The 26,615-nt window shown below is 42.9% G+C and overlaps 1 protein-coding gene across 1 annotated transcript; it reads left to right on the top strand.

The window, feature by feature from the left end:
* Nucleotides 1-1,237: 1,237 nt before the first annotated feature.
* T265_11370 (hypothetical protein) lies at nt 1,238-17,220 on the top strand (the record flags this gene model as incomplete). The annotated part of the gene is made up of 4 exons (XM_009178007.1): nt 1,238-1,425; nt 3,796-3,893; nt 6,406-6,544; nt 17,034-17,220. The coding sequence occupies 4 exons, from the start codon at nt 1,238-1,240 to the stop codon at nt 17,218-17,220; spliced, it is 612 nt and encodes a 203-aa protein (XP_009176271.1).
* Nucleotides 17,221-26,615: the final 9,395 nt, after the last annotated feature.

Here is a 26,615-nt window from a genome sequence, read left to right as displayed (position 1 = left end):
CAGGGAAGTTTTCGTCTTCGTTGAGACATATTGCGTGGGTGTAGAGGGACTAGCTCTCTTTCTCACTCTACTTTGCGTCCAGGTGTTTTTTTTTAAATGCTTTCAGTGAACTTATCACAATTACTGGCATCCTCATTACGCAACCGTGCCACTTTTTGAATTGCTCGTCCACACTTTAGAAGAATGATTTCGCCCCGTAGATTCTAACTGATTTCTAAGTGAATTTCACCTCACTTCCGAGCTTTCGAAAACACTAAAAATCCAAGACATGAAGTTATCTTCCCGGAAATTACCATACGAAGGACCTGAACAAAATGAGATATTCTGAACGAAGAGGTCCCTACTCTGAAGACCGCCGAACGATCGAATCGACGCTGAGTTGAATATAACATTGTTTTAGGAAATCATTTAGGCTGCTACTGTATTCGGGTTGGAATTCAATTCTCGGACAATAGGAAATCAACCTGGTATACTTATGATTCAAGAAAGTAGCTTGTGATTTTTATCTCAATTTTCATTAGCTGTTCCAGCTTCATCTGATTGGTTGTTCCCATTTTTTGTTCGCTTAAAAACTAATCCTGCCGATCACTCAATAAACCGATGTAGTTGGAAAGCCTTGTTCCAAAGGAGTTGGAACTAGCCTGACTCATCAATATTCTGCTGTTTTCACGCTGGGACAATATATCCTCCTCTATCTTGAAGAGACGGTGTTGTATCAAGAGTTGGACACGGATAGTCTCAAAAAGCGAAAACATGAGTTCGAATCCTAATTTGATTTCGTTTGAAGAAGTCTATCACAGGCATACAAGAACTCAAGCCAAACAGCATATGGGTTGTGAGCCCATTGCGATGAAATATGCTGTAACGATAGTGATGTATCGTGGGTGGCCGTCTATTGGTTACGCCTGCACTGAACCTGACAGGCTACGCGATCAGAAGAGAGAGAACTCTGGACATGGCTGTATTGTCAGGACAAAACATACAGAGCGTCTTCGTAACTATATAGGATGACTAAATGGCCAAATATGGTCGTTCACTTGTTCGTTCTGTACAGCCAATGGCGGTGTTCCGGTCGTGAACACTCTCAGGCCCACTACGCTGATCGTATGTTGCTAAGCCGTGTTTGTTGAGCTCCGCCAACGCACCTGCTTTCTGGACGTGCCGTACCGATGGTGACCTTGGGGATGCGTCACTCTCTGTACGTGCACTTTTTCCATGTCTGGGCGCGTCCTGACAGATGGAATGTCCAACACATGATAGGTCATTTCCATTACTCCGGTCTCTGGAGGCACCCTACATCCAGGAGACATCCAGACAATCTGCGAATATGGACCCAGCTAATCGTGTTCTTTTTCAGTATTGGTATGATGGCGACGATACCCAAAACAACCATCTGATCAATACTCGCAGCATTCTCTATTGGGCGTAAGTGAGTCACATGCCTTACGACCGAAAACTTTGTGTGAACTGATGTGTGGCTGTGTTTAGCCCATCAGTATCAAACGTGATTTTTGTGCTTATTCTGTCCGCGTGTCAAAGAGGAAACCATCGGTCACTGAGTGGGTGGAACTAAGCGATGGTCAACCGATTATCACGTTGAGTTCGGACAAGGACATAGGAATGAGCACTTACGTGGCCACAAATGTTATTAATCAAGAATTGCCGATAGCATTCGATTCGAAATTTTGATCGAAATCCCGTCAGCCTATGCCGAAAAACCGAGAAACACTGCACTGCTGTTTCATCTTTATTGGGAATCATTAATAGTGCACACCTCACCCCAATCTCCTGAGGTTTGAACTCGCGATCCCTGGCTAGCAGTTGATTAGCGAGCCGTTCTGCAGTGAGCCGACTGATCAGCAGTGTGATTGACTCATTCATAGGCAGGATATGAAATCATCTGTCCTCCAATCATAGGATTCATATCACGTGGTCGTCTGTTGATTGGTCCCTCGACTGTTAACTTTTCAGCCCCACTTTTCGTGTGAATTAGTCCTCCTCTGATCACCCTTTAATTACTTTGGTAGCATAAGGATATTTGTGAGATTCAATTGAGAACGCTTCCTGCTCTGAAAGCTGAGAAGCACTGTGCGGTTGTTTCATCTCCGTTGGGAATCATCGGCAGTGAGCGTCTCATGAACCTCCAGGGATTTTCGAACTCGTCAGCCTTCGGCCATTTGGTCTGACTTATGAAACATGTCGATTGGATGAAATGATGCCAAATATGGTGATGGAAAGGTCATATCTAAATGACCCTAATGGACCCATGTATTACTGCTCACTGTCTCGACACGAATCGGAGCAACATCGTCTAAATTCCGCCATCCATTCGAGTTTGTCTCGATAAATAGGACTGTGTACATCGCGTGAAATTACATATGTCTTCTTTCGAAATTACTGAAATGAAGTAGAAGATGTGGGGACGTTTACAAAAATATACCAGGGCAGTTTCTAAACTGTGACTAACAGATATGTTGCATTGTCCACTTCGCCATTGATTTCATCGATCGTTCAGAATGGATACACAATGACGTTGAACCTTTCGAAAAAGGCCTAAACACAGAACGGCATCTGTAAATCGTCATAGCAAATTTATTCATTTTGGAATTCACGATACCCTAGAGTTTTACAGAAAACAGAGGGAGCATCTGGCATCATTTTGTACACTGTATGGCGTCTTCCTTGGTCGGCACGCCTCAGTCACAGAGATTATCCTGCTGAACCAAATTTTCAGCACTTGATACATGTATCTTTGGAGCTTCACAGCAGTTGGTTAAATAATATTGAAGCTTAACGAATATATACTCATTCACAAACTAATTTGGTTTTTCGATAGACTCACCTGGAACCCAGCTGAACCTCTCGTTTGTGATGTATCCAGTAGTACATCACAAATATATGCATGTATCCCGATATCTCGAATATCGTAGCGACTGAAACATAAGGCGTCCTGGTGCAGCACACTCAGTTGCCTGGATACATAACAAACGAGAGATTCAGCTGGGTTCCAGGTGATTCCCCCGCGAAACCAAATTAGTTTGAAATGGGTGTATTTCGCTGGTTTCAAGTAGGACATAAGGTTGACGGAAACTCGAGGATTGCGCCTACCTGATGAGCCCGAACAGGAAGGGCGGAGCCGGTCCTGGGCTGTCGACGGATTTTCAGCAACCTTATGAGTAGTATATAACAAAATATTGAAGCTTATTCTGAATTGAGTTCAACTTGACATCATGGCAACTCTCCCACTCATTTGCTTACTCTGCCCGTGCACTTTCATTGAACCCCGGGGACTGCGCCTACCTGATGAGCCCGAAGAAGGGCGAAACAGATCGTGGGCTGTGGATGGACAGCCAGCAACCTTATGAGTAGTATATAACAAAATATTGAAGCTTATTCTGAATTGAGTTCAACTTGACATCATGGCAACTCTCCCACTCATTTGCTTACTCTGCCCGTGCACTTTCATTTCACTCACCCGTAACCGCCATTCATTTTGCTACAAAGACCGCTCGGTCCGACACTGGTATACTAGGATGTGTGTGTGTGTGACTGTGCGCAGCCGACCTACTTACTGATGCGTGTCTCGTGCTCCGTCTGCTGAGCCCGTCCCAAGTCGTTCTGTGCTGATATCCGGACGATGGCATCGTCAACCAGAATCACAACCCGGTAGATTGGACCGAATGATTTTTGGTGGGCATCTGACAGGTCCCCTGGGAAATCAATAGCGGAACATACAAGAATATCACTTTGGTTTTTGAATGTACATAAAGGCATCGAGGATTAAAAAATTGTCAGGACGAAATTGTGGAGCCATCTGATCATATCGTCCAACCGAGAGTTTTCGCTGATTGGCCCCGGACTTCGCGCCTTAGTCTACTCCACTTTTCACCAACGTATGTATAGTATTTTGACTGATGTGAATTCATCCATATCCTGGGGAAGCTACCAAGTATATGGCATCCGTGTACACTCTGTCCCCCGTCTGGTGAAGGTCATTTCTGCAAGGTGAACGACAGTACGGCGTCTTCAAATGGCAGCACAAAAGCCAAACCTGAATGATCTAAGAGGCGTGAAACATCGTGTTGTCCTCAGATATTTCACCCTTTTTCGACCCGTACACTCATCTGCATACCAATTTGATTTTGACGGAAGAAGTACATCATAAACGAGAGATTTGCCAGAGTTCTTCGTTGGAACCAAATTGGCATGCAAATGAGTGTATAAGTGGGATATCGTGCAATTTGGGTTTAACTAGAACAAAAGGTTGACAGTGGAAACTCGGGGACTGAGTCTACCGGATAAGCCCACAAAATGGCAAAACCCGTCGTGTGCTGTCGAAGAATTTTCAGCAACCTTATGAGTAGTATATTCCATCTTCCCCTCCTGTCTAATCATGGTGATGAGCCTCCTTCAAAGCACTTCAATGTCTGCATGTACCCGTCGTATTCCCGCTGAACATTCTGTAGTACCAAACCTCTCATTCCGTCACCTGAGGAGGCCTTTTGGTGAGAGCATGAGCGCATCTCGAATTCACAGGTCTAGCGCTCACAATGTATGAATGAAACACGCAAAGAAAAGCGCATAGAGTTGAAAGTATTTCGAACCGAGATAGAATAAAGCAGTACCGTACTTCCAGTCTGTTAACCTGAATTGAGCCTCCTCCTATTCGGTGATTAATATCTAGTTCCCTAACTCGAAAGCAATGAAAGTATTTCGAACCGAGATAGAATAAAGTGGTACCGTACTTCCAGTCTGTTGACCTGAATTGAGCCTCCTCCTATTTGGTGATTAATATCTAGTCCCCTAACTGCGAAAGCAATAAGCAATGAAAGCATTGCTGCCCAGAAAGGTTATTGTTCCAAGAGGCACACATCATTGGATTCCACCAGATGGCATTGCGGTTCAACAGAGCACCTTCAAGTTGTGGGCCACGTTTTTCCTTCAAAAACCCCATTGGTGGCGTCGTACGAATAGAGATAATACTTGTGGTTCGTAAGCCCTGGATTTTGGAATAATCTGTCTGTTACTGAAAGTGTGTTATGTTTTTCGTTGCACTTTGCGGTTATGTTTCTAGCAACTCGTCATCATTTGGCGAGACATCAGTGTGTTGTCGGTGCCATACATATCAAAACACTAGGTCGCCGTTTTGCTCCCACTTTATGGACCAAGATCTACACAAAATCTCCCGCGTCTCTACGCTCAAAATGTAAATCTTTGCCATGCTTTGTTGAACGGGGGTGTTTGATCGACAAAGCTTTGAGGGCACTGACGTCACTTTCGTTTGAACAGACCTCCTGTCCTGGCGCAATCATCCTGATGAGTCCACACCAAAGGGAGAAGCATTGTACTCGAGTTTCGCTCTGATTTGAACTCATCAGCAGTGCATATTTTTGGCCGTGCCCCGGTTTGAACTCCACACATCTGGCATGCGAGGTGAGCGTGGTACTACGACTTTGCCAGAGCAGGCTGGACACACCTAAATTTTCAGGCCTGAATAGGTAAACATGTTCACGCTTGGGTGATATGATTGGTTGGCGCGCGTCTCCACTTTGGTATGGACTCACCAGAATGATCGCACCAGGGCAGGAGGACGACTGTTCAGAAGAGAGTATTGCAGGCGCTAATTCCACACACACACACACACACACATCATCATCATCATCATCATCATCATCAAACCCAACAACATCACTGTTGGCACCCATGCTTCTATGCCGTGCAACCGTTAGATTCATCTAATTATCTTTAGAGCCCTAGAGTAAAAAGAAGAGAAAAAGAGTGCGTGAGGGAGTGGACCTATTGCTGCCCTATGTCAAGCATTCTGTGGTGCATACACCTCCAACCGTTCAATAAAACAGTCTGGGAAGAAACGGTAGCACAAACGCCACTGACATCCATTAGCCGCCATTTCTTGCGACGTTTCCAGCCAAGCACATATGTCCAGAAGAAGGGAACGGATTATGTTCACAAACTTCTGAGGCACCCTGTTGAGCAGTGACCGATCGACAAAAGTAAACGCATCCTTGAAGTTAAGGAATACCAAGATTATGGGTCGTCTGTACATATGGCGTTGCTCTAACACCAGATGGAGTGTGAAGATGTGGCCAACGCACCCTCTAGCCCGCCGAATTCTTGCTTAATACTCGCAAGTCAAGGTTTCGCGGGCCGCCAGAAGCTCTGTCACAAAGGGAGAGGTTACAACATTCATTGCAAATACCCTTCTTGAAAACGGACGCTACTGTCGATCTACCACAGTTGTCTCGGACAGTCTCTTTCTCCCAGATGGACCCAAGTAGGCTAGACAGGCACTGGCTCAGAAGCCAAAGCCCAAAAGCCGTCATAAAGCGGTTTTTGGAGGGAAATGCATTACCATTTTTATAGAGCAAATCGCCACACATGTTCTAGCCCCCAACCTGGAGGACCAGGAGACTGTGTTTGTCGGACCTCCACCCACTGACCAACCTAGACTCTGTGAGTGTCGTGCGGACACTTCCTCCCAACATAACTCAGTGGGTCGCCGAGATATACACATCGCCACACCACGGTAAGGTGCAGTCTCTTCGTGGCGGTCTACAGATCTCTTTACCACCTACAACTGAACACTTTCATCATTTTCTAAAAAAACAACAAGTCGGAGGTGTCGAAAAAGAGTGCATAGAGCTTTCACCAGATTGTATATACTTGGTTTTACTCGGAAACAGCTTGCAATCAAGCGCTTTCAAACCATTTGTTTCACCTGCCGCATTGTAGCACCGATTGGTACCATACGAGTTGAAGCTTGTCTAGTGAAGTGCGAACACTTGTGAAGTGGATCAAGCCACTTCCTTTTGAGTGAAGTCCCACGAGACCAATCAAACTTGTTCTGTCCGGGGCAACCTTCTATCCTAGTGAAATTCAGTTCTGATGAGCACGAGTGAGTTCAAAACACTTGCCAATGTTTTAGGAATTATTCTGAACTTTCTCGATGTACCTTCAACTATTTCACAAGTGCGACAGAACGTGATAGAACGAAGGCTGATGGGGTTGGGACGTAGATAAACGCGTGATCGCTGCTGACGTAGCCAAGTCCGTTTCGTTTTTTCTTCTGAACTTGTAATACCAACAACTGTTGCCTTCTGGATCTGGTACTTCTTGCGAGATTCCGAAAAACGAAAGTGATTTCGGTCGCATTGTGAAGATGATCGCAGCAGAGAGACCAATAGCCGAACATCTCTGAGAGTCGTTCACAACCACCCAGTCGTTGTACACGGACCAGGTGCACGCAATCTCTCATGCTGTTATCGTCTAACAGCATACACATGGTATCATTTGTTTGTTGTTGCTTAGTACCAAACAACAGTAAGTCGTGTGAGTGAACAGGACTCAGGCAGAGGGAACATGTTTTTTTCAAGCGCAGTTGTTTACTGGGTGATAACTTAAGAATAACGTGCTATCAAAACTCACTATATTTGTAATGTGTTTCTCGCTGAAATGCAGGTAGTATGAGCGAGGCACCACAGTTCTGAATGGAAAGTACTGAATATTATTCGTTGGACAGCGAAAATGAATAAGCTAGGGACGTCACGCCACTTGGTGTTTGCCGCTGTGTGCGACTTGTCAAAGACCCCCGAATGTGTTGTCTATTGGCCTATTCGGTTGATTTGGTAATGTGGCGTTTATGATCCACTTAGAGAAGCTTGCTCCTTCTGGTACATGTTAGATCACGAGAAAAATCCGTGAGAGGCACTACTGGCATGACAGTCCACTCGTTTATTGTATTTTCTCTGGTAGATATAGTAAAAATAAGACCAAATGAAATCCCCTCTCGTAAGAGGGTATCGCTTTTAAAAGGAACTAACTTTAAAAAACGATGTCGGTTTGAAAATGTCACGACGAATGCGTATATAGTGGCTGCATAGTTCTTACAGAACGACTGATCATGAAAGACAACTAGAGAGCCGTAAACGAAGAATGGAGTGAGGCAGTCATAACCGGTATTCCAAGAAATCAGCTCTGTACTACTCAGGGTTTCTAGGCATCCTAACTACGCTTGTACCGTTTCCATTCAATAATGTATCATTTTGCTGCCTTGCTAACAAACGAAGCTTGGCGTTAGTCAGTCGTGAGGGCTGGAATGATTATTTGAACCTGGCGATGAACCAGGTTTTGGATGTTACAAGAAGGACTCTTGCTCAAAGTAACAAACCGTCCAGAATGACAGTGGAGATGTAGATGTTGAATGAAAACAACAAACACGTCGCACGATCAAATGTTGGCTCAGTTCCGCATAAGACGTAGCGAGCGACCTCATCAGTTTGAGCGGGAATGTATCGTATTTTTGCCAGAAACATGTTGGAACTCACCAACCTTGAGCACAATGTTGATTTAATTTCGAGAGTGGAATCGTTTCAGTTCGTTACACATGGCCAGCCGTCTGAGAGCTGCTGAAATTCTATCGCATAAACCCGTTGTGCCAATATAACGCCTCCTTGAGGATACGTGCCTGCAGAATATCACCTGCTTGGACGGTTCTTAGATCCGGAGGTTTTCGCAGGTGCATCCATCAACGTCTGTTTGTGGCTGTTTGGTCTAGTCTCACAGCTAACGAGTAGATCAAATTTGGTGGAAACTATCTTTACTCGCCGAGGTTAGAGGTAAATCTCCTTGCTTGTTGTAGCGGTGCTCAAATGAGGTACCCATCACCTACAGCGACTCTGCGTTATGGTGGCTATTGGTGCATTGGGGAACTTTGCCAATATCGATCGGAAATCCCACCAGTCTTAATTTGACCGGTAACCAGGACAATTGTTACTAATAGGTTAGTTAGTTGTTTTTCCATTGGTTTTTGACCGATGTGTTCGGAGACAATTTTCGCGACCGGGAGGATGCCACATAACTTGGCCACACACCTGCAGGTATTCGTGCACAGGTGATGATAGCCATAATACAGATCAGAAGGTGTATGCACTAATGAAAGTATTTAGTATGGTTGACAGTGATGGATTGCAACACGTATAAAAATAAATACAATGCAAAATGGGAGCAAATCAAAAGAGGAACTTTTCGTCTGTGAGAATACCTTGGTGAAAGTTCGGACGGTGAGAACGTGTTTTTCTCCTCAGTGCGACTGCCACACGTGTTCTATAGTTGTCCGTGGACTTGTGGAGAGTGGTTGACTTCCTGCTCCTTGCGCGCGCTCGAGTCTGAGTGTCGACTGTTTTCGGTCTCCCTAGCCGCTCAGTATTCGCGCAATGGAATGGAATTTTCAAAGGCTATGACATGTCCCTGATGAACTAAAGTAAGGGGAAAATTGAGTTGAGAGTACCGGTCCAATATTGTGAGCCCCATTTAGGTATCCTGGGGTCTCAACGATGCTGGGGAATCACTCCAACAGACTTTTCCACCAGAGGGATGATTGCTCCAGTTGACAATGAAAGTTGATGAGCTGACAAAATATGAGCGTAGATCAAAATGGTTTTTATGTTGAGCACATGCGCGACAAAACGCAACATTTTGGCGCAAACCGGTCTACTCTACTTGTAAAAGTTTTGCAGTTAAAAGTACTGTGCGGCTAATGGGCTCCGTTTCCCTATATGCAGGTCCGTTGGCGTATACGTGGGCTCGTCAGCACATGAGTAGTTACTATGCTCACTAGACGATACAGACAATCGGTTTCCGATGCGTTACCTTAATGTGACGTGGTTTGCGAGCATAAAGAAGACAAGTCTGGTGATCCAGTGAGCGACTGTGAGCTGAACGGTCAAGTATGTGGGTGACCGGGTAGCTACAACCTGTGACCGACCTTCAATGCAAAATTTCGGTCAGAATAACTCAGTTTATGCAGGAGTGACATGTTCGTGTTCCTGTGAGCAGACGGCAGAGCTGCTGAAACAGAAACTCGGAGAGACGAGCCATTTTTATGACCTGGTGAAACGTGTTGGTGAGATCTTCTTTTTCGCACCCGTCTAACTTGATGCACTCCCCCCTGATCGTCCATTTCCCTAATGAAGCAAACATCTGCAGGACTTTAAAGACTGGATGTTATTCATGTGAAACCGATGAACAACGTGGTTGATCTCCCCCCGACGATTCACCGACGATTCTGGTGATAGTTTTCATGGACCAAACTGTGTCTCCGTTGGGACTCTCCACGTTTTAACAACTCGAAACAACTCGAAAGCTGCTCCTATGACTTTGCGCAAATTTTACCAAAAGTGGCCGATTCGTAAGGCGGCAAGAAAAACATTGTTTTGGCGGAGTTCTAAAGCTACTTAAGCAAATAAGATTATATACATGTTCTAGTTTCTCTAGACAATGGGAGCACCTGCTGTCTGGTTTAAACGCCCTCTAGCAGAACATTTTATTCACCAGGGAACTTGGAAAAGACAACAAAACGATGAAACTAGCTTCAACTATTCACACATAGAACTTCACAATAACAGTCTGTCTCTTTACATATAACTAAAGGAAAGAAATGAGTCATCCTAAAGTGCAGAGGAAATGGATACTATAGATACTATAAGGAGTCCAAAAGAAGTGAATGACCATGGGTTCTCAGCGCAAAAGAAACCATGGCCGATAGTCTCGTCTGGAAAGCTCGCAAGATTTAAAAAACATCGAAAAAAGGCTTTTCTGTTTGAAAAAAACGTATCTGCGGTTGAAACCTATCAGGAAGGTCAGATTCATGAAAGCAACCTCAGAATGCCCAGAACCTACTGCTCCACCAAAAACTCAACAGGAAGACCGGCAAGCATCCAGGCCAGTAAATTATTTAAACAATTCAGCAAAAGCTGATGAGTGTTCTTGCATGCCACAGAAACACGATCGAATGTGATCAGCGCTCAGGCTTTTCATAGAGGCGCGATCGATTTTGGTGGGTGCTCACTAACGCCTATCAGACAGCCTGGATCAATGTCAGAATGTCCCCTTTAAATAGCGTGGGGCCGTTGTAACTTTTGCTCTCGCACTCGCTTGTTCGGAATATAGCGATTGTATTCCCTTCTGTGAGTCTTTGTTCTCCGGCATTAGGCACTGGAGCGGGTCAGCAGCAGATACCACAGATTGACGAATCAGCAGATATAACAAAACCAAAGGGACTACCGTGTAATCCACTTGAATATTCAGACAGCTGGCGTTGAACTGCAGTAGCTCGTTTGCAAATTTCAGCATTCTGCTAAAAGTTCACTCGACCTAATATTGAGGAAGCTTTTCGTGTACTTTCACCACACTTTCAGTAACTTGGGATGAAAATCCCCGAACAAAATGGTGAAAAACTAAGATATCGCTAGCCATAGGAAATAGTAACTTTTCAGTTAGAGTGCAGCTCCGTCAATTTTTTCAACAATCACGCACACCGACTCCAAACTTGCACGCGGACTCAGCTTTGATGCATTGTCGTATACAAGCGTCCGAAGGCACACACATGAATCGATATGCGGTGTAATGTGATGTCGCATTCAAGGAAAGAGGACCGCATTTCCCACCTTCGTCTTGAACTCTATCTGTGATGATTTCCACAAATCGCTCGTCAGCATAAACGTTTGAGGAATGAAGGAACGTTAGAATAGTTATGTCAGGATGATCAGTTGTCTTTACACAACTCTGATAGTCAAGTTTTACAAGTGACCATACATCTGCTCCTGAATCCTAGAAGGCTCGTGCTGGTGGGATGGCGTCGGCTGAGTCCCCCATGCAAGGAACAATGGATTCTGGAAAACTGAGCAGCCTTTTGTGTGCATAAACGTACTGTTATAGTCGAATCTGGTTTCCATTATCTCACTAGTAGAGCTGAAATTGCGGAGTTAGTAACTAGACGGTTTGTAAAAAAACCCAACGGCCTTCGAGTTCCGCTTACCTCAGTAGCCGGCAATGGACGATATTCGCGACACATGCATAGTTCAAGGTTACTGGTGTACAACAGCTCGGATTTTACCAAGATCACTTTTCACATACCTTACTGTGAAAATGTCGCGCAGTGAGTGATATTCAGAAAATACTTATTAAATGATTGGTTTTTGCTGGACAAGAATAAATACTTGTTTTAGTTACGGCTTCTGTGAATTTACTGGTTCAAATCTCCGTGAGGAGTCTCACCAGTTTCTTTGGCTCAGATGGGTAGATTTAGTATACAAATGTTGTCACCGTTTCATTCACTGAGCCGAAATATCTCACGTAACCCATTTCACTGAGGCTGGATGATTTCAATGCGGCCAATTTTTTAAGAGATAAGCAATCTCGGCTTGTTTGTTGCATCGATGTAATGTTTACTGCACCACAGCCCGAATCCTCGAGTGTAGTCAACAAAATTACTGATGTAATAGATGTCCTGGAAGTGAATCCGATCTATGTTGAAAAGCCGATTAGCACTGTAGAGCTGTTTCATCCTTCTTGGACACCTCACGAAAATCCAGAGGGTTTTTCGATTCCGCGAAGAACCTGCCAGTGGTTCAACACAACCGAGAGAGGCTGGAAAGCAGTGATAAGCTCTCCCCTAGACCGGGTATAATGGTGCTCATACTTCAATCCTAGGAGCCAGATCATGTTGAGATAGTCACCTGCTGACGATGCCCCTCGAGCGATGATTCCTCAGACGGTTTCGCCCGACTGGTGAATTTTGTTCTTCCTCTGAACTACTCATAGATTGTTGGTAGTGTGAGAAAACTCGGTTCTGTAAGTGCGGGTCAATCACACCGCTGACCAGCTGGCCGATCGCGTTCGAACGATTTATTGTCCAAACCAATGAGTGGGACGTCGCGAATTCGAGACTCTTTGGAGTTTCATGGGATGCTTTCTCCGGATTATTTGCATAATGAAACTGTCATACAGTGCTTGTCCGTCATGATCGGTTAACCAATTAGGGGGCAGTGGAATTTCGCCTACATCCCGTTTGACTAGGACGAGTGAACCGTTACAACCTAAGCGCTCTTTCAACATGGATCTGATAAAACACGAGACACAGGCCTGTACGCACACAATAACTGACAACGACGGAACGATGCTGTCGCTGTCTTCAACCTACCACCTACATTTCTGTCCTCGTTTAAGATAAAATGGCCATCACTGAAACGATTTGTGATTCTGGTGTGATCGGCAGTATAAGAACACAATTCATTTGCAAAACACCTCGCGGATGCCATCCCTCTGCTACTTGAATGCAAAGTTTTCACCTCGTCAGTCAAAGGTTGCGTGTCTTAGTGCAATTAAAAAGCAACCGGGACACCCAGGTTTTACAACGCTGTTCGCTGGTTTTGTAAGATAGTAATCTTTCCAGTGAACGTTTGAAATCCTACCCACCTCTCAAGCATTTTGGTGAGAGTGGATGCACTGAGTGCATTTCATCGCGAAGCTCCGGTACGCCAAGTTTGACACGCCGGAAAACGCCGAGTTCCAGAAATACTATCAAATTAATCTTCTGTCATTTTTCACCAGCAACTTGTTTTTGTACACTGAGTCTGCTAAAAAAAATTATCACTAAGGTTTGAGAGAACATACTACTGAAAATAAGGGAATAGGTAGTTTATGGTGTGCGCTCCTGAAACTATCGCCATTTAAGTCCACCCACTCTGCGCTGAAGAGCCGAGAGTCAGTGTAGAGTTGTTTTATCCCCATTGCGAATCATCAGGATTGCGCGTCTCGCGAAACTCCGAACAGTATGGATCCGCGACCTCCCGGTAAATAATTTGAACAGCTGATCGTTCGGCCAATTTCCGGTCGATAGATGATACTTTTGTGTTTCACAGTGATACAGTGTGGCTACAAATTAGCCGGGTTTCAGTCCAAAGTATAAATCGGTTTTCAATGGAGATGTCCAGACAAGTTAACTTAACTTATAGCAAGAAATCTTCATTAAAAGTTCTCAAAACTAATCGTTTTGCTGGCTACCTCACATTCTACCATCAAACCAATAGAAGTAAATTAGGCGCCAAAGTGCGATAACGTGGAAACGAATGTGTCATGATGGGCTCTCAAACACACCTTCGAAGGATTGTCAAAGTGGCACGTGATTCAAAATAGACCGGATACGACGGCAGAAAGAGTGGAGTTTATGGTGGGATCCACAGTTTGATGCAAAACTCGGTCTCTGGACATGAATCCAATGAATCTTGAGCATACAGTTTTTCGATGACCCCCAAGTCGGAGAAGAACGTGCCTCCTGTAAATTGTCTCTATTCCAATACGTGTTTTATTTGTCGATAAAAACAGAGAATTCGGTGGTCTTTTGATGGATGTGAGACCCTGCACTACAGATGGACTAAGGTCCACTCTACGTAGAACAGTACTAACACGTGATTTGCATAAACTGGTTACTGATTTACAGGTTCTCCTCAGGAAAAATGCGAAGTTAAAAGCCGCTGTGAGATGAACATGAAATTGCCGACCTTCAGGGGGGGGACGTGTTCACCGGTGAGCAGATATGGGAAAAGTGCATTGAGGAGAAAAACTCAGTCACTTGTTCGAAAGGATCTTAAAAATGAACAGCCTCACATTAAACTCACCCTCTCCTGCACTTGGTGCACGTGATTTCGTTCAACTTGAGTAGGCTTTCTTCAAGCTAGAAAAGAGCGAACTAACGCGTCACGTTGGGATTTCCACTAAAACGTTTCCGCCTTTTACACGACTGATGTCCAACTACATTCGGGTGCATGTCGGCAATACATTCTTCAAAAAAAGTACACTGTGTGGATGATTTGAACTTTTTTGGTTTGTTTTACTATGTGAAACCAATCTTAAATGAAATTTTGCGCAGATAATCACCATCGCGACAGAACACCTAATTGAAGTTTTCCAGAAGCAAATGGCAAACTAATGTCGTTCTCCTCGTATGCGTTGTTTGTCGATTTTGTTAATCGAATTCGAAACAATAAAAAGATACAACAGAAAGGTCCAGCTTATTGGTAAGCTGCTAAAGTCTCGGGATTTGACGAATGTTGGTGTGTGGTGCATGAAGACTCATGTTGTTCTCACCATCAGCTTGATCTTGGAACTACCGCCCATTGCTGGTGCATCCGAGCAAACTGAGTGAAACTTGCTAACTTTGAGTTAGAAGTATTGACTGTTTCAAATTTGCTTGGTTTGGGAAGAATCGCAATTAAAAATTTCAACCTGCAACCGGAATCAGTCCTTGCTGTCCCTAATGATCAAGAATTTCAAGAATAATCAGATCCTCCACGATCCCGGTTCATAGCTCAGCCGCAAAGCACGCGGGCGCGTTTGGCCGATGAATAGCTCACACAGGAGAGTACTACCAACTTACACTCAGGTAGCTGACGTCACGCTACTCAGTGCCGACTGGATTAGGCAGTGCCAACTTCGCATGTAAGTTGTAAGGCTTCTTTTTTTAGCTAAGCGGAGTAAACATGGTTTGTTTGGAGCGCAGAAGTTAAAAGGTTCCACACTCTTGAACAGACATTTATGGCTTACATTTATGAAGTAGGCGCTGATAGTGGTTATCAGTAGTGATGAAAATCTGTGCAATATTCATCGGCATCCTGAGGTAGACTGACTTCACCCTACTTCAGTTGAAGCCTCCAAATCTCTCTACTACTTACGAATTCTGGGCCAATTTCTTCCTTAATGAAAGGATACCGTAACAAAGCGAGTCATACTAAACAACAGTAAGCAGCAAACCAAGATGGCGAAGACAGAATAAGCTCTAGGTTAGGTTCATTAACGTGGTAGACAGCAAAAATTTCACCTTGTTTGTAGAGTTGAAAACCTCCGACCGACGGGCAAAATCGGGTATGTTTTTTGGAGTTTCAAGATGAACGAATTGCGCCACGATAAAAGGAAACCAGACATGATATCTATGGGAGGAAAGTCGTGAAAAAATGCTGGGAAAATGCAAGATATTATGATCGGGACAGTGAACTGTCACTTGAACACGTAATATTTCACGATAGTTGTTGTAAGCAAAATGCGATAACAAGTACTCTTACTGTGATTCCGTGATGGGCGGTGACCTGTGGAAAATTGAAAAATTCTAAATACTGACCAATAAAAACTTTAGAACGCGTGACAGAAAGCCCTTCGAAAGCAATAGTGATCAGAAAGACGGAATCAGCTTTCGAGCGCCCTCCGGAGAACGATTTCGATCTGTCAAGTTGACACTGACAAGACCTTGGCAAGCTGCTCTTTTGTACATGTTGAAAGAACTCTTATCGCGCGCAGCATTTAGTTTGTCCTAATGCCATCCATATGAAGACTCTTCATTACTGTTACAGTCAGTGTAATATAGGTGGCACATTCTTCTCGTGTCTAATTTGGCCCCATATTATGAATTCCTAACTGGTTAGAAAAGTTTCTGTCACTGAAGGACCAAACCAATATGTCTGTCGTCAGCAATAGCTCAGCTTGACGACAATGACTCGTTCAAACTCGAGCACGTATAGCAACAAAGCAGAACGTGAACTTTGAAACTTTCCAGAATGGCTGACTGTTAAAGGGATGACATATTTTTCTTACGGAGAAATAAGATACTTTCTGCGAAACGCACGGACCCTGGCATGCCAATAACCTCAGACAGGAAAGTATACGTGTATTTGCTATGCGGTGGTGGTCTCAACTTCTTTTTTGCCGATACTTCCGACTTGTATTTAGCTATTTCAACTACAATTAGCCATTTTTTGCACGTGTATTGATTGTAAAGATTAATATAATATTCTAGACATTGACACCTATCACAGAAGGGCAGATTCTACATACCCACATTTAGTAATTGCTAATCAAACCTTCCCCAGAAGGACTGCATTGTGGAGCAAAAGGACACTGACTAAGTAAGCATGACGGGTAATGGGACCCAACCCATGTTTACAAATTCTTGAGATCCTGTTAGACAAACTATGGGTACTTGCCAGCCAGATTGATTCTCGGCATACTCCAAGGCAAACAGTATTTTCTTTTTGAAAGCGCTGACAAATTCATTCTGATCTCATCCTTGCTAACCAAACTTTGCTGCGACTGATTGGTCGATTTTAATCAGAGGTGGACAGCTAGTCTGCGGGAAAAGGCTGAAGAGCAAAAATTTCAACGACTTTTTATCAAAATCATTTCCATAGTGATGATGATGATGATGATGATGATGATGATGATGATGATGATGATTCGGATGATGATGATGAGGAGGAGGAGGAGGAGGATGACGATGATTCGGATGATGATGATGATGGCGATGATTATTATTATTATTATTATTATTATTATTATTCGGATGATGATGATGATATTCATAGACATTTGTTTTAAAATTCTAGCTGATCTAACGAAAATGAAACACTTTCAGAAGAGCAAACAAAGTTTATATACTGTCAGTTGCAGAGTGACGGCATTTGATAGCATGTCAGTTGACAAAACACAAAAATCGGTACACACAGCAGGTGAATTCCATATGATTGACAACAACAGAACTAATGATAACATTGGTCTGGTTTAAACGGTCTTGTCTTAGTGCGTCCACACCAGAGAAACGAGAAAGCACGGACGCGAATATTCCTTTTATCGGATCCCGTAAGCAAACCACATCCCTAGGTGTGCTTGAATTCGAAATTTAGACATATACCATCATCTCAGACGCCATGCACCAAAATTCTTGTGTCCAAACAGATGATCACACTTTCGACGGAAATTAAAAAAGGGGGAGTTTGAATGCAAATTTGATACAAAGCGCCTGCGAAAGTTCTCATTTCTAACTCGCCGTACCTTAAAAGTGGNTTAAAAGTGCGCCATCTCCGATCGAGAGTTGTGCAATTCATCTGTGGGAAGCCAGTTAGTTTCAGATGCCGGAAGATTGGCCTCAAAGAGGGTCATGTCCCATCCAATAGAATCAGATGCCGGATAAAAAAACTGTACTTTGCTCTACTAAAGCTTTCACGTTATTTCAGCACTGATTCAACGGAAACCACATTCGAAAAGCTCATGTTTACAAAGTTTCTTCATCTGTTATCTCAATGAAAGCTCATCGTATTATCCATGATCTTTCATTCGTACAACTTTTATATCTAAAAATTGCACTAGAAACACGGCCACCAAAGGATTGATTGAAAATCTGCGACTGTGTTTGTCTGATGAGGCCAAAGAAGAGCTAGTCTGGTCATGGGCTGTGGAAGAGTTTCCAGCAGCCCTGGTTTCTTCTGAAAAATATATTCCGATATCTCGAATACCGTGCCAACTGAAACATGGGGCGATCCTGTGCGGAATTTGAAGAACATCACAAACAAGAGACTTGCTGGATCTCCCGTTGAAACTGAATTGGTGTGCATTGAGTGCGTGTGTGACGAATTGCTGACAATCTGGACTTAAGCACAACATAAGATAGCTTGGACATTGAGTACACCGCACAGGCTTAATAAGCCTCAAAGAGACAGGCCAATCGTGGATGGTTTAGTAAACTCATGAGTAGTATTTTGAAGCTACAATGTTGAACTGAAGTCCATTGAGAACATTTTAACTATCGGTTCATCATACAACATCTGAACACACTACTACTCGTCAAAGCTAAGTAAACGAACTTGTGAAAATTTGTTAAAGCGGCGCCACTTGTGTTTCACTGCAAAATTACTAATAAATAAGCAACTGAATCTGCTAAGGATACTATCAGGGAAGATTCATCTATGAGTATCTCAGACAGAGAATAAAATTCACCCAACTCGTCAAACCTCTATCTGAAAAGTCATCACCAAAGCAGCCAGTCAGCATGTGATGTGGTTTCCGTTATTGAAAGATTAATGTTACTCTATGCTGTCTTAGTGCGAGTTAACCACACTGCTGATCAGCCTCTCGTGGTCAAGCGGAAGATCGCGGGTTCGAGAATCCCTTGAGTTTTATGACGTGTACACTGCTGATGATTCTCAATGAGGATGAAACAGAGATGTCGCGTTTTCATTATCCTAACTTCATGTGCTGTACGTCTTTCTATTTGCACGCCTACGCTTTTTTATTGAACGTCGTATTTTGCAACACAGATATTTGTACATGTTGAAAGAACTCTTATCGCGCGCAGCATTTAGTTTGTCCTAATGCCATCCATATGAAGACTCTTCATTACTGTTACAGTCAGTGTAATATAGGTGGCACATTCTTCTCGTGTCTAATTTGGCCCCATATTATGAATTCCTGACTGGTTAGAAAAGTTTCTGACACTGAAGGACCAAACCAACATGTCTGTCGCCTGCAGTAGCTCAGCTTGAAGACAATGACTCGTTCCAACTCGAGCACGTATAGCAACAAAGCAGAACGTATGCTCTGAAGCTTTCCAGAATGGCTGACTGTTAAAGGGATGACATATTTTTTCTTACGGAGAAATAAGATACTTTCTGCGAAACGCACGGACCCTGGCATGCCAATAACCTCAGACAGGAAAGTATACGTGTATTTGCTATGCGGTGGTGGTCTCAACTTCTTTTTTGCCGATACTTCCGACTTGTATTTAGCTATTTCAACTACAATTAGCCATTTTTTGCACGTGTATTGATTGTAAAGACTAAACATCATATTCTAGACATTGACACCTATCACAAAGGACAGATTCTGCATACCCACATCTAGTAATTGCTAATCAAACCTTCCCCAGAAGGACTGCATTGTGGAGCAAAAGGACACTGACCAAGTAAGCATGTCTTTAACGACAAGTAATGAGACCCAAACCATGTTTGAACATATTTGGTATCTTGCTAGACAAACCAAAAGTATTTACCAGCCAGACTGATTCTCGGTATACTCCAGGTCAAAGAGCGTTTTATTTTGAAAGTGTTTAACAAATTCATTCTGGTCTTATCCTTGCTAATCAAACTTTGCTGCGACTGATTGGTCAAACTTAATCATAGCTGGACAGCTAGTCTGCGGGAAAAGGCATGAGAGCAAAATTTTCATCGTTTTGTTATCAAAGTCATTTCCATAGTATCTTATTCATCGATATCTTATTCATCGGTGAACGAAACTGCGGCAGCTTCAGCCACTGTACGACATGAAGGCGCTTATTACAGCTGACAGTGATGATGATGATGATGATGATGATGATTTAACGGGTCGGGGTTATGTTGAATAAAACTTGCATTAAATAACTTGTTGAACAATGAAGTTATGCTGTCATTGATGATGATGATGAGGATGATGATTCGGATGAAGATGACTATGATTTTAATGATAATGATGATGATGGTGAAGATCATGATCATGATCATGATGATTCGGATGATGATGATGATGATGATTTAACGGGTCGGGGTTATGTTGAATAAAACTTGCATTAAATAACTTGTTGAACAATGAAGTTATGCTGTCATTGATGATGATGATGAGGATGATGATTCGGATGAAGATGACTATGATTTTAATGATAATGATGATGATGGTGAAGATCATGATCATGATCATGATGATTCGGATGATGATGATGATGATATTCATCGATATTTGTCTCAAAACTATAGCTGATCGAACGGAAATGAAACATTTCCAGATAAACGAACAAAGTTTATATACTCTCAGTTGAAAGATGATGGTATTGGCTAGCATATCAGTTGACAAAACACGAAAACTGGTATAAACAATAGGTGAATTTCATATGGCTGATAATAACAGAATTCAGGACACCATAATCCTGGTTTAAACAGTCTTTCTGTCGTCTTAGTGCGTCCAAACCAGAGAAAGGAGGAAGCACGGACTCGAATGTTTCTTTTATCGGAGCTCGCAAGCAGACCACATGGCTGGGTGTGCTTGAATTTGAAATTCAGACAGATGCCATCATTGCAGACGCCATGCACCAGAATTCTTGTATCCGAACAGATGGTCACACTTTCGACGAACGTTAAACAGGAGGAATTTGAATGCAAAGTTGATAGAAAGCGCTTGCGAAAGTTCTCATTTCTGAACTCGCCGTACGTAAAAGTGCGCTGTCTCCGATCGTGAGTTGTGCAACTCATCTGTGAGAAGCCAGTTAGTTTCAGATGCGGAAGATTGCTTCAAAGAGGGTCATGTCCTATCCAATAGAATCAAATGTCGGATGAAAAAAACTGTACTTTGCAAGCTTCCACGTTATTTCAACACTGATTCAACGCGAACCACATTCGAAAAACCTCACGTTTACAAGGTTTCTTCATCTGTTATCTCAATCAAAGTTCATCGTATTATCCACGATGTTTCATTCGTACAACTTTTATATCTAAAATGTGCACTAGAAACACGGCCACCAAAGGACTGATTGAAAATCTGGGACTATGTTTGTTTGACGAGGCCAAAGAAGAGCAAATCAGGTCATGGGCTGTGGAAGAGTTCCCAGCAACCCTGGTTTCTTCTGAAAAACATATTCCGGTAACTCGAATGCCGCACCAACTAAAACACGGGACAATCTTGTGCGAAATTTGAAGAATATCACAAAAGAGAGATTAGCTGGATCTCCCGCTGCAACTGAATTAGTGTGTAATGAGTGCGTGTGACGAATTGCTGGCAATCTGGACTTAAGCATAACATAAGATCGCTTGGAAATTGAGTACACCGCACAGACTTGATGAGCCTCAAAGAGAAAGAGGACAACTGTGGATGGTTTGGTCAACTCATGAGTAGTGTTTTTGAAGCTACAAAGTTGAACTGAAGTCTAATGAGAACATTTTAAGCGTCGGTTCATTGTACACCATCTGAACACACTACTACTCGTTAAAACTAAGTAAACGAAATTGTGAGGATTTGTTAAAGCGGCGCACTTGTTTTTCACTGCAAAATTATTAATAAATAAGCAGTCGGATCCTTCATACTTCTCGTGTATGCTCTGAATAGTCGGAAATCTTTGGCCTAAATGGCTGTTTGTCAGCGGAGTGAGGAACGTCAATTGAGAGTTCTTCTTCTGGAGAATGAAGCAGGTTTAATTTAACAATATATTTTCGGGCGCTGCTTTCTGTGAAGATTCATCATGTTCCCCCGGTTGCTGGGATTTTGTGCCTACTCTACGTGAGGGTCATCGTGGAGATCCTGGGGAGAACGACGTTTAAGATGACCATTGGTTAACTTGAGGCGCCCATTAGCCACACAATGCTCTTAACTGCAAAACCTTTGCGAGCGAAATAAAAGTTTTTACGCAAAAATATTGCATTTCGTTGCGTATGTGCTCAAACCAAAATCCATCTCAATCTACGTCCATTTATTAGAAGCTCACCGAATTTCATTGTCCACTGAAGCAATCATACCTCTGGCAGAAAAAAGTCTGGTGAACTGCTTTCCTAACATCGCTGACACCACGGGATGCCTAGATGGGACTCAAACGTTTTCGAACTCTGGAGTTAACCACACTGCTGATCAGCCTCTCGTGGTCAAGCGGAAGATCGCGGGTTCGAGAATCCCTTGAGTTTTATGACGTGTACACTGCTGATGATTCTCAATGAGGATGAAACAGAGATGTCGCGTTTTCATTATCCTAACTTCATGTGCTGTACGTCTTTCTATTTGCACGCCTACGCTTTTTTATTGAACGTCGTATTTTGCAACACAGATATGTGCTATGAATAAAAAAACTGCGTCATAGGTTTTAAGTACTGTATTACAAACCCGCGTTACGAATAACATAGATGTCATGCAGTGGGGAGTTCTCGAAAACAGAACCGTGACCGGTATGATCAATATTGCACGTTTTTCATGGAGGTCATCGTGGAGATCCTGGGGAGAACGACGTTTAAGATGACCATTGGTTAACTTGAGGCGCCCATTAGCCACACAATGCTCTTAACTGCAAAACCTTTGCGAGCGAAATAAAAGTTTTTACGCAAAAATATTGCATTTCGTTGCGTATGTGCTCAAACCAAAATCCATCTCAATCTACGTCCATTTATTAGAAGCTCACCGAATTTCATTGTCCACTGAAGCAATCATACCTCTGGCAGAAAAAAGTCTGGTGAACTGCTTTCCTAACATCGCTGACACCACGGGATGCCTAGATGGGACTCAAACGTTTGGACTCGAACTCTGAACTCAATTGCTTGTCTCTTTTAGTCCAACATGGCTCGCCGTAGCTTTCGAAAATTCAGTTCCATTGTGCGAATACTAAGTGCCGGCTCAAGCTCCATTAAGCGGGCTTGATAGCCTGGCTAGATGACTTCTTTGTGTCTGAGCCCAGCTTGTCAAGTTTGTCACTATCACTTCCTGTGTGTTGCTTTCTCATCCTAAAGAAAACGGCAGCATGGTTAGAGGGACGAGAAAGCTTCCAGTGACGTCTATTCGGACGACAAATAGAAGCGCACATTCAGTCTATCTTTCTACATACCGAGAACTGTAAGTTACAGGTCACAGAGTAGCAATGACAGTCCCGCCTAAGATAAATGATATGGAATCGCCAAACTCTTCAAGTATACGTACAGATCATTTCTGTTTGCAAGCAAGATTGGACGGCGCACGCGAATTTCTCGTGTGATACAATAATCCCACCAGGAAGAGAAAAAAACATAGCAAGAACCGACTTTGTTCAGCCTTTCCTGAGTGGTTCTCTCTTTAAGTTGTATGTTAACAGCATTTGCTAAAAACGTGGTTTTTGTGCGCGTACGGGGCCAAGCAGGATAAGTGTAAATTTACTGTAATTCTTATGGTACCTGTGAAAACATAAAAACAGCGCACGAAAATTTAGTGCGCATTTTGCCTGACAGATGGTTATTTCATGTTTCGATCGTTATTCACCTCTGACCGATGTTGCACACACACACCCACACGCATTATATGTCACTGTTGAAGTTTATCTGGTGCTCGAAATAAGTGTGTGACGACCTCACTAGGAACGGGAAGCCAAACTATTTACTTAATCTAAAGATTGCAAACCAAGGCATATCTGTCAATGTGTCTGACAAGATTTCTGGTTCAGCAATGCAAGAAGCAGTCATTTCACAAACACTATGGTCAGTAGACCTCGGAAGCTTTCGATCAGGGTTAGGTCTGGGTTGTCAGCTTGCCGTACTGTAAGATGCTCAGCTGCGTTTGTGTATCACACTGTCTCCAGTTTGAATGATCATAGAATTTCTAGCATTAAAGGAAGGAAGGGCCACCGAATGTCCTGACATATAAAACCGCCGTCAAGTTCCCACCCTCTGCTGTGGAAACCACAACCAATGACATTAACTCATGCAAGACGATCACAAAAGCAGCTTTCGTTTCGAAGTTATTCCCTTGAGCAATTAATCCACCGAGGTTTTCCGAATATGATCGATGTCAGCGAAGACCATCTCATCACATTTGGATTTCCGGCGATGTCATTTGTGACCCAGACCACTTGCTTTAAGAAGAGAGTGAAATCACTCCATTTATCCTGTCTCATTGGCAACTGGTAAACCTAACCTTCAACTGGAGAGCTCCATACAGCTTAGAAACGTCGGTGGAATAGCTGAACGCAGCAACTATAAGTCTCAGTTTAGCCATTTTATGACTGATTAATCAGAATTCAAGATCTCTCAAGACTTATGTGGAATCTGATTGACCTAAATGAAACGGTTGACTATTCAAACATCGTTAGAGAAACATATTTGCCAAACGAATAGTTGAAAACCTCCTCAGTGATGTTCGCCCGCAGTGAGTGTTGTTCACTTCTAACCTTGAAGTTCTTCAATGCCTCAGAGCTGAGTTTTCCTTGCTTACCAATAGACAGGTCACTTCACCTGTTTCAGTCATCCGTTGGTGTGTGGTCACGGAATCTAACTTGTTTGGTTCCACATTCAGAGTGTGATAATTAGGATACAAACTTCCATCGCTGTTGGTTTTCAAGACCCAAAGAGATTGACAGAACCAAAACAATAAGAAATACTAAATCACAATATAATTATACACAATGAGGTATAATTATTGACTCTTAACGCTAGCATCTCCACCTGTCGACAACAGTGCTCTTTTGCAAAAATGTTCTTCCATTCTGCGGTCCGATACACCCTTCGCCCTAATTAGCGTATACGGGCATCACGTGCGTCAAGCTCTCGGCGATTTGGAGAAATGAGTTTGCATCACATGCTGGCATTGAGAAAGACTGGTGTCTCCTCAATGAGCGTGAGAATGCTTCAACGACACACATACACGACTGCGACGAGCGATCTGCATCGGTGCGAGACAAATCGACACGTTGCAATCCAAGAGTTTGCAATACATTTTCAACTTTTTAATTGTTCAGACTGCTTTAATTCAAACTCAGAAGCTTATTCCTTCTCAGTCATCGCACTTGACCAATTTGTTTATCAGAATTTCATCCGATCTGGTAAAGCCAGAGTGGATAGGTTTGGTAGAACAATTTCACTCATTGTCGAATTTTGAGGGCAGATGAAATACTTCCGGTTTTTGACACTAATAAGTCAGGTTTCGTGAGGTCTAAGAAAAAGTTGTGCATCAAACAGGTGGATTTTTCACACAATGGTTTTAAAGTGACGTAAAATTTAAATTTAACAGAATACTTACGCCAGAACACAGAGATGACCGTTCAACCGAGAGTGGTGTGAATATGAACCAAAGCTTAAATGTTTAACCTTAACTGGATCATAACAGTCACTTTTTTCTAATGATCAAACAGACTGGACAACATTAATGTTTCTGTGAGCTGATGTACAACGAAGTAGTGATCAGAATCGCAGGATCGTATGTGGTGTCGCAATGGCCTTGAAGCGATTACCGTTCAGCGGGTGACTGATGTCTGATTGATCGTTTTGAATAACCAATCACAAACACCATAGAGGGGGTGTGAACGAAAGATCTAGATGTGTACTTAATGTTCAGATAGAATGGTGAGGGACTTAAAAGCCAGCATATGGTCGTTTTCATCATCCGAAGCAGCGTCACCATTGGCAGCAGTAAATTGCTGAAAAACACTGACTAGTTACCACAGTCAACCAGTATGAAATTCCGTAGTCAGAACTGGTGCAAACAGCCTAAACAGTTAAGACATAGTTGACTAACTCAGGAACTAGGATTTCAGGACAGACAGTTGGACAAGATAGAAGCATGCCCTTTTATCAGAACTCTGATAGAACATCCAAGCACACCAAAGTCGTTTTTCTATTAGATATGACCAGAACTATGGAAAGATTGTTTTGCGGACTGGATGCAAAATGCTGTCAAGGTCACACACCCATAGATCGATGGAAGTCTGCGACCTATACTCAGCAGGCATAAAACTCATGAAGCAAACACTCAAAACTCAGATATTACAGTCATATATTGTTTACCCCTAAATTTGAGTAGGGTGGGAGATAAAACGTGAATGTTCGTGGTTGCTGATGATGAAAGTCATATATGACCCGAACGATATGCTGGAATAAGCAACGGATAAACTATGTTGAAAATAACTTCCGATAAAGACCATTCTTAGAAGTCCATGTGAGTAGGACACCGGAGAAATTAATGCTTTGGCGAAAAATCTGCGCTACAAAGAATCTACTGAAGGGTGGGAAGGTAAGTTGGAAAACATATGTATATATACATATATAATATTCAACATAAACTTCAGTTCAAATAATATTAAAAAAAACAGGTTCCAACTTGTGAAACCACGAACGGAAAATTGCATTGTGCAAGGATAGCTCAACATTTTGAGTGTACTTTGGCCAGGTTTGGAAAAGTACATCAGAATTATTGATAATTAAGATCCCATTCAAATAACCGATCCCAATCGGGGGTTCCAAACGGGAAAAAGATTC

The sequence above is a fragment of the Opisthorchis viverrini genome (assembly GCF_000715545.1).
Source record: "Opisthorchis viverrini unplaced genomic scaffold opera_v5_490, whole genome shotgun sequence".
In the NCBI taxonomy this organism is placed as follows: Eukaryota; Metazoa; Platyhelminthes; class Trematoda; order Opisthorchiida; family Opisthorchiidae; genus Opisthorchis; species Opisthorchis viverrini.
Note: the sequence above shows the minus strand (reverse complement) of the source record. Positions and strands in the feature narration are given on the sequence as shown.